The following is an 8,808-nucleotide window of genomic DNA, read 5'->3' on the forward strand; positions in this document are numbered from 1 at the left end:
GGGCAGGCAGGAGGGTGGGGGGCACACCTGGGACTGCTGGGACAGGGGACTGGTCAGGTACTCCGGCGGCAGCTCGGTGGTGGAAGCAGCTTTTCCTTCTGTTTTCCTGGTGAGATAAGGCCATGAAGCCAAGTACACTGACTGCCAACGACAGCCCAGGTCCCATCAGTATCCCAAGAAGGAGGGCGCGGGTCCCTCAGGTCATACGCAGTTTCAGACAGGCAGTCAGCTCTGTCATGTCCGCCACAAGGCCCTTGACCCTGGACCACCCTGACCACTGACCCCTCTTCTGTCTGGCAGAGCGCCTGCTCCTATGCTGCCCTGAGGAGTGAAGAGTCCCAGGCAGCCAGTCTTCCTGCACGGCTCACAGGGCACGCCCCCCCAGTGGCTGTGCTGTCTCACTGATGGCAAAGCTGGGGGTGGATGGAAGAGTAGCACGGGCCGTCCCGTTGCTCTGCAGACAATCAGCCCCTCTCACCACGTTTCTAGCTGCGCCTGTTCTCAGCCTCACAGGACTGCAGAGTGCGATCACTTCCTAGGTCCTGCACCAAGTCTGGTGGGCACTAAGCAAGGCCTGCCCTCCTGTGCATTAGCGAGCAGGACCTGGTACAGGAGGGCCCGAGCTCTGCCCACAGAAGCCCATGTCATGGAGCATGTGCGGGGACTCACGGGGACTCACTTGTTCAGCTGTTCATAGCACGGTTCGCACACGCGCACCTCCTTCTCAATGCCAAACTTGGGGATGGTGGAGTACTTGGAGGAGCATTTGCCGCAGAAGATCTGCCCACACGCCCGGCAGTGATGCTATGCACAGGGCAGAGGGGACATGCCTGGTCAGGAGGCATCTCCACCCATACCTGGACTACCCACTGGACAAGCTCGAGGCCAGGCTCTCCACCTGGAGGCCCCAAGGGACAGGGAGCCCCAAAAATGCCAGTACCATACACTGTTTTGGGGAAAGGAGGTCGTTGGTCAAAAAAGCAACACCCCTCCCAAACACTTCACTGCTAAAGCACGCACGCATTCTAGGTTCCCTCCGTTGTGTGCCTACACACTGTCTCGGGCCCAGGCAGGGGTGGGGAAGGACAGTACACAAGCCTCCCGTTCACAGGGGTCCTCGTGTGTCTGTGCGGTCAGGCAGCCCAGGAACAGCAGGCCCAGAGGCCATGCCAGGTACCAGGCAGGCCACGGAGAGGAATCCACCAGGCTGCGCAGCACATAGTGGGTGGCTGGTGCCTTCAGGGTCGTCCCACCCCCACCCTGGCGCGGCCTGCTCACCTTCCGGGTCACCACACTGAACTGCACTCGGCACCGGTGACATTCCTCAGCATCCACCCAGTCAGGAGCCTGGGGAGCAGCAGGGTCAGCACTGAGCGCCCACACCCACTTCCTCCACATGCTGGATGGGAAGGGCACCCCGACCCTGGGGGACTCCTCTTAGAAGCCACCAGCCCGCCCTGCCCAGTCCCAGGATGCCACGTTCCTGCCAGACCATTGCAGGCGCTGCTGGAGAGACCTTAATCCCGCAGACGGGCCCACCCAGATCTCCCCCAGCAGTCCCCACACTCACCCGCTCTGCAGCAAACATGGCATCACTCTCCTTGAACTCTGGGAAGACGTGACCTGGATAAAGGAGACTGGAATCACATCCCAACTCAGCACTGCCCCCCAAGTACACACGTGAGAGGACACCCAGAACTCCTCGGATGACCCTGGCGGGGTTCAAGACAGCACCTGTGAGGACTCTCAGCAGCGGCCTTCCTGACAGACCCACCACTGGTGCTCCACTGCCCTGGAGGACAGGTGTGGGTGCCGCATCAGCAACTGTGGGCCTCCCAGCCAAGCTTTCTGGCAGGCAGTCAGGAAGGAGACACAAGTGTGTGGCAGAAGTCTGCATCTGGTGTCTCGGGACAGCGCCCCCAGGATCTGGACATATCCCCACTCACTGGAGGCTGGCACCTTCACATTCCACGCCTCCTCCTCAGTGGCAACACAATGCCATGCAGGATGAGTGGGAGAAGGCCCAAGAGACCCCTTGCCTCCTTCCCTGCTGCACACATGTCCTGTTTGCCTCTGTCCACCGCCTGTACCACAGCTGCCACCAGGACTGCCGCCCCAGCCTCATCCTCCTTGCTCACCGGCTGTCTTTCTGTACCCCCAATGGATTGCGTCGGCTTGGTCCCTGCTGTGACTAGTGTGTCCTGTGTCTGGCCCAGAGCACCCCATGCCCACAGGCTCTAAGGCACCCCTACTTCACATCCCCAAAGCCTGATCAGCCCGAAGCAGCGTCCACTGGCCTCAGCCTTGTGTGTGACCTGCTCCAGTGAGGCCCAGAAAGGCATGAGCCTGCCCCTCACTGGTCACATGATGCTCCTGCTAGGCTGCCCCCAGAGACCACCAGCCACCAGAGCACAGCGCAGCAGACAGGACCCCCCACCCCAACTCACCCTCCACCTTCATGATCTGGTAGGTGTCCTGCACCACCTTGTACTTGGGCTCGTTGCGGAAGGCGTGTGCCCAGGCCTGGATCAGGTACAAGATTTTGTTCCGAACATTGACTTCCACCTGCCTCTGTGGGGAAAGGGGGCACAAATGGCCTTGGGGGGGGGCACAAATGGCCTTGGGGGCGCCACAGATCACAGATCTGAGGAAGCCCTGTGTTGGGGAGGGTTTGGGGAGGCCCCCATGCTGACCTCTGAGGGGACCTGGGGACTGGTCCAGACCCCTGAGGGGCATGGAGGGGGAGTGTCTCCCCAGGACCTGGGTGTGCGCATGCTTGAGCAGCCACCGGTACTGCTGCTCTCTGCACCTCAGCCCCACTCAGTCAGTGGCCAGGCGAGGAGGGGCCGCCACGGCTGCTGCCCAGCAGTGTCCACTGGCAGTACCCACCTTAAGCAGCTCCTTTAGCTCCTCCATGGTCTGCTTGTTGGCCACCTCGTCGTGGACTGTCTGCCCACAATTCTTCACCACCGACTCCATGACCTGCAAGCCAAGGAGGGGTGGTATCAGGATTCATCCTCCCCAACGTCCCCTCTCAGACCCCCAGAACTCCTCTGTGTCACCTCGAGGGCGTACAGGGCCACATGGGGGTTCTTGTCATTGACTTTCTTCTTGATGGCGCTCACAGCATATTTCGCCCTAAAGAGGTGCGCGTGAGCAGAGGCAGAAAGGGAAACAGGAAACATCTTGGCAACCGAGACAACAAAGGCCCCACCTGCCTAAAGGGTCTTGCTGAGGTGACCACGTATCACACGGAGAAAACCACTGAGTTGTCTCCGAACTCACCACACAGCCTGCAGACCACACCATCCCTCCAAGGGCCCAGTACTGGCCGCACCCACTGGGCAAGGAGCCTGGGGTCAGGCAGGAGCACCAAGTGGCTTCCCAACAAGCTCAGGCCTCCTATGTCCTGCGTGTCCCCCACTGATTGCAGGCCTTCTCCAGCAAGTGAGGGCCTCCACTCACTCTGCGTCTCCCACCTGAACGCAGACCTCCCCCTTACCGCCTGATCTCCTCCAATTACCAGTCTCCCTACCTGAAGGCAGACACTGCCTGCCCCCACAGTCGAGCAAAGAGCCCCCCCCCACTTACTGCATAGCTCACACCTGAATGCAGACCCCCTCCACGTACTATGTGTCCCCCCACCAAGAGAGGCCCTCACTTACTGCGTGTCCCCCTGGCGGATCAGGTCACAGATCTGTAAGATGGACTCCCAGTCAGTCTCCAGCAGCAGCTGGCTGGTGGCTTTGTCTGGGGAGAAGGGTGCCCATGAGTGGTCCAGTGTGCTCTGGGAGTCCCAATGTTCCAGCTCACAAATGGGGAGGGGGACTCCCCCTCCCACTGTAAACACACCAGATGGAAACCTGACAAAACCCTCCTGGACCCCAGGTGACCGTGATGTGCTTCCTTCATGAGAGGTGGGGCACATGGCAAAGACCCCGGAGAGCCCAGCATGGTGTACTGTCTACAGGTCCCACCTGAACCCTCCCCAATTTCCTCACATGCCTTCCTGTGGGTGCTGCCTTCCCATCACCCCACTTTGCACAGCTGCAGCAGATACAGCCTGGCTTCCTCTTCAAAGCCAGGCTCCCAGCTTCCTAATGGGGAGAGCTGGCCACCCAGGCTGGGGCCGGACATCCAGCCAGACCTCGGGGAGGGGGGGATGAGGGCTGGAAAGAGACATTGCAGAGACCACACAGTTCTAGGCTTCAGGACAACTAACAATTCTGTCCTCTCTGCCACTGCCGCCCAGCTGGTCAGACAGCCTGTGGCTTGCCACAGGAGACACCTGGGATGATCTCCGGAGCCTTACCCATGCTCCAACTGACTCAGTAACTGGCTGAACCACACCTCCTCAATGCTGGACCACAGCACAAGGCTCAGATACTCACCCTGCAGGTTCTGAGTCAGGACGGTGCCCAACAAAGAGCACTCTGGGATGACCATAACGGCATCCCAAAGGGACACCTGTTGTCCTTCCTAAAACCTGTGACTGAGAACTCACTCGGGAGCTCAAGAGGGCCAATTCTACAGTCCTGATGCAGAGAGGAACTGCCTCCCAGACCCATGGGCACTTTCAGGTGCTGGACAGCTCAGGCTCCCCAGGAAGCAGCACTCCAAGGAGCCTGGGAGGTCACTACAAGTTCCGCGCATGGGGGCCCAATGCTTGCTTCAGGACCCAAGTGCATGCAACCTCCGCCTTTTCTGAACTGTCGGGTTTGGCACTGGCCTGAGTCACATACACTCGTGACTCAGGACTTGTGGTGCTTTAGGCTAGGCGCTGTTGATGACAGACCAGAATCTCGGTTGTATTTTTGTGTTGGGTTGGCTTTGGACCGGGGAGAATTTGCACATTTGTCCGTCTCGAAGAAATCAGAGGGAAAACCCGAGAGGCGGCTTGTCAAGCCCGCGTTCTCCGCGGACCCTCAGCCACACACCTGCGGGCATCGGCCGCCAGGTACTTGAGAACCCTGACACAGACCGGGAACCGGCAACGTCGTAAGAGCCGCGCGACGCTCGGGACCCGGGGATCTGTACTGAGGCTCCGGACCCGCCTCCCGACAGGACCGCGGCGCCTCCCGGTCTTCGGCCCGGTCCGGGAGACAGGGCGGATCCTGCGGCCCAAACCCCGCTGACTCAGCCCCGGGCGGGGATGCGATAAGCGAGCTCCGGATCCGCGGTGCGGGGGACGGGAGTGGGGGGGGGGGACGCGTTACCTAGGAGACGCTCGAAGGTGCCGCTACCTCGCCCCATGGCGACCTCAGACCCGGACCCACAGCCGCTGCGCTCCTTCTCCAAACTGGCTCGCCCCCCAGCTTCCGCTTCCGCCTACCCAGCAGCACGCGCACGCGCAGTGACCAGGATAGCGCCAGAGGGGTGAAGAATGGGAAACCTTCCAACGCTGTGAGCTGATTGGTGTAGTCCAAGACTGTAAACTCCGAAAACCAATAATCATTCCGAATGCGGGGCAGATCCAATGACAATGAGGGGGGGCGGGCCTTGCGTTGCCAGGGCGCCGAGCTACGGGTGCCGGAACGGTAGCTCAGCGACTTGTCTGCTCTTGGGAGCCTCTGGCGTAGGTAAGATGCTGCTGTAAAGGAGTGCAGGATATCATTCCGCGCCGGCCTGGGGCTGGATAGGCACCCGGTTCCCTCCTTTTGGCTCCACTCGGCTCCTTCACCGCGCTCAAAGGTGAGCGCCCACGACTGGAAGGGCTACCTGGGTGACCCTTCCCCGACACGGCCCGTGAACATCGTATGGGCGAACGAGTCTCCGGGAAATTGCTATTTATCAGCCACCTCCGCCCACCGAGGAGCTGGTGTCCACGCACGACTGTCCATAGGGCGAGTCCCTTAACCACGGGACAGCTTCTGGCACAGCCGAGTGCCGAGCCACTGAGAGCGGACTGTTCGGGTCCTTGTCCCACCAGGATGGACCGGGAAAAGGCTTGGTACGGCCATCTCTGCTTTTCCCACAAATGGGCACCGATTTCACCGACATCTGGTCCAGAGACAACTCACCATCAGGGAGCTGGGGGCGTGCATGGGCCCCATTTGGCCCAGTTACTACGGAAACTGCTGCGCTCTCCTGGTGCGTCCTAACCCCAGGATGTTCCACCCTGCTAGCCCAGGGCCTGGCTTTGCTCAGGACAGGTGTGGATTCTTTGATGGCCATGCTATGCAGGAAAATGGGACCCTGGGGGAGTCTCCTCCTCAGATTAAAGCCTAGTCTCCCCTGGGCTGGAGCCTGGCCCCAGGGCAGCGTTGGTAGTCTGCAGACAGCTGCCCAAGCCCCTCTATCCTGTCCCACCGGGTCTGTATGTTCATGTGTGACGTCTGCATCCCTCTGCTTGGTACCATCTTGGTAAGGCCCGGGCCCCACGTTTCAGATTCTTTCTTGGAGAAATGATGGCCACACAAGTCACCCCACACGACCCTACTCCCTGTCCCCAGAGCCCTTGGTTAAGAGTCTTGTTTCTCTGGAGGAAGCCTGTGGCCGTTCCTGACCTCACCGTCTTCCTCCTCCAATTCGTGCTGGACGCCTCCGACCCCACACAGATCTCTGGGTCCTGTGCGCACCTCCTGGGTCTCCTTTCCGCGGAGCAACTTGCAGAAGCCTCGGTCCTGATACTCTTCAATAAAACGTGAGGGAGGGTCTGTGAGCCGAGGGAGGCAGGGCGCCCCAGGGCGGAGCCCCCAAATGGAGCCAGCCAACTAATGGCTCTGTAGGGACTGGGTCTGGCTGGGGTTCTAGGTGGGTCTGGGGAAGCTGCCGTCTGACAGGTGCGTCTTTCATCCCAGCGACCTGCCCTGTTACATGACCGTAGAGGAGATGAAGTCGTTAATGAGGCTCCCAGACATCATTGCCTGTGCCAAGAAGAGCATCACCACGGTGGAGATCAGCGCCCAGGAAGGCACTGGCTTGGCAGGGGTGCTGCGCTGGCACCGGGACACCCACAGAGCCAGCCGCTGAAGCCACGTGGGGTGACGTGAGGGGCCCTTGAGTTGGGGGTGGGGTGAGGAGTCACTGCCAGGCTTCAGGGTGGGTTCTTGTTGGAGCAGAATGACCCATTGAGTCTGGGTATGCCCCTGGAGAGACCCTCCCTGGGACTGGCAGAGGACACACTGTGGGGGCTGCCATCCTTGGGCACCATATAGGAGTGTCCTCCTGGTGGGAACCCTGGTCAGCTTTGCCCACAGGGTTGGAGTAGCACAGCACACTCAGACCTGGCCAGAAACTAGCTTCAGACTCCGAGAGTAACTTCACCTGGAGACGAGAGCCCAGTGCTCTTCGGCTCCATGGTCTAGTCCAGTTACTGAGCCGGTGCCTGTGGCTCCATGGTCTAGTCCAGTTACAGAGCCGGCGCCTGCGGCTCCATGGTCTAGTCCAGTTATTGAGCCGGTGTGGCTCCATGGTCTAGTTCAGTTACTGAACCGGTGCCAGGTGCCTGCGGCTCCGTGGTCTAGTCCAGTTACTGAGCCAGTGCCAGGTGCCTGCGGCTCAAGGTGTGTGAAGAGGAAAAGCTCTGGGGAGACATGGCGGCTCATCCACAGCTGTGTCCCCAGGGCTGCTGTGACCTGGGACGACTCCTGTGGGAGGCAGCTGCGGGGGGAACCACCTCCTCTGTGGACTGGAATGTGGGCTTTCTGTTGCGCTGTCTTCCCAGGTGTTGCTGCTCACCTCCAAGTCTGGCCCAGCTTTGCAGAGAGAGCTGGAGGAAGAGCAGTGATGTCAGGGGATGGTGAGAACCACCAAGTTCAGTATCCCTCCCCGGCTCACTGATGCCCTTTCCTACCGCTGAGCTGCAGCACCGGTGCTCTGCCTGTACTGTGCCCATCCTGGGACAGAACAGGGTTCTGACTGTGTCTCAGGAAGGGTGTCCTTGTTACAGGCACAACAAAGGGGCCTCTCGTGTCCCTCCGCCCATCTGTTTCTTCTTTCCTCTAGAATCCCTGGAGGTATTTCCAAACAGGGCTTCCAACCAGTTCATTCCAGGTGGACCCCTGCTAACAATTTGCATTCCCACCCAAGATACACTGAATCAGCATCTACATTTTAACAGGAGCTGTGAGAATCACTGGGAGTTCTGGTGTCACTGTAGAGTAAGCACTGGACAGCTAACCTCAAGGTCTGCAGTTCAAACCCACCAGCTGCGCTGCGGGAGAGAGATGAGGCTTTCTGCTCCCACAAAGATTTACCACCTCATAAAATGGCTCTTTTTCATTTCTTAACAGTCACATCTGCAAATAATGTGTCAGCTTGGGGACACTTCGGGGACCACCTTTCAGCCCACTCCCACTGGATATCCATCTTTGTAATTGTGGTTCAGAGTTTATCAGAAACGTCTTTTGTTCTACTCACATAAGCAGCCTTGGCAGCCGCTCTGTGCCCTTCCCTCAGCCTCGCAGTTTGCAGTTGGCCGTGTGGCGCAAGGAGTCCCCTCTTTGAATAGCAGGTTGTTTGCGATGCTTGGAAAGCTATTTCTGCGTTGCCTATCGGGTGACACAGGCTCAAATTTCTTTTCTGTCCACCTGTACAGTGTACCTGCCCATGCATTGCTGCCCACCTGTACAGTGTACCTGCCCATGCGGCTCTCTGGTGGTAGAGCTGTATTGTCTACATCCTCTCCATGGGGGCTCTGTGTTTCCTCTCTCGGTTTGTTTTCTCTGTGAGGCATTGGGGGGGACTTTATTCTCTCTCCTGGGCTTCTCCCCAGGAAGGATCCGGATTGGCCCTCCACAGTGCGTGTCCTGGCCCACCACTGAGCAGCCCACCACTGAGTACCACGTGGACCTGGCACTCTTGCTG

General features: G+C 59.5%; 2 protein-coding genes across 2 annotated transcripts in view; one reads left to right on the forward strand and one right to left on the reverse strand.

The window, feature by feature from the left end:
* The window catches only part of HGS (hepatocyte growth factor-regulated tyrosine kinase substrate), a 10,313-nt gene extending 5,060 nt beyond the window's left edge, over positions 1-5,253 (reverse strand). The window contains exons 1-9 of the mRNA XM_006869503.1: positions 5,217-5,253; positions 3,666-3,750; positions 3,063-3,138; positions 2,890-2,982; positions 2,448-2,571; positions 1,571-1,623; positions 1,279-1,347; positions 680-804; positions 28-106 (exon numbers count right to left, since the gene is read on the reverse strand). Of these exons, the coding sequence (XP_006869565.1) occupies positions 28-106; positions 680-804; positions 1,279-1,347; positions 1,571-1,623; positions 2,448-2,571; positions 2,890-2,982; positions 3,063-3,138; positions 3,666-3,750; positions 5,217-5,253 (741 nt within the window). The remainder of the gene's footprint in view (positions 1-27; positions 107-679; positions 805-1,278; positions 1,348-1,570; positions 1,624-2,447; positions 2,572-2,889; positions 2,983-3,062; positions 3,139-3,665; positions 3,751-5,216) is intronic.
* Positions 5,252-6,972, forward strand: ARL16 (ADP-ribosylation factor-like 16). The gene is given in 6 exon segments (XM_006878309.1): positions 5,252-5,376; positions 5,512-5,601; positions 5,682-5,741; positions 5,970-6,089; positions 6,527-6,643; positions 6,801-6,972. Coding segments are annotated over 6 exon segments (684 nt in total).
* The last annotated feature ends 1,836 nt before the right edge of the window (positions 6,973-8,808 follow it).

This window comes from Chrysochloris asiatica, unplaced genomic scaffold, assembly GCF_000296735.1.
Source record: "Chrysochloris asiatica unplaced genomic scaffold, ChrAsi1.0 scaffold00132, whole genome shotgun sequence".
In the NCBI taxonomy this organism is placed as follows: Eukaryota; Metazoa; Chordata; class Mammalia; order Afrosoricida; family Chrysochloridae; genus Chrysochloris; species Chrysochloris asiatica.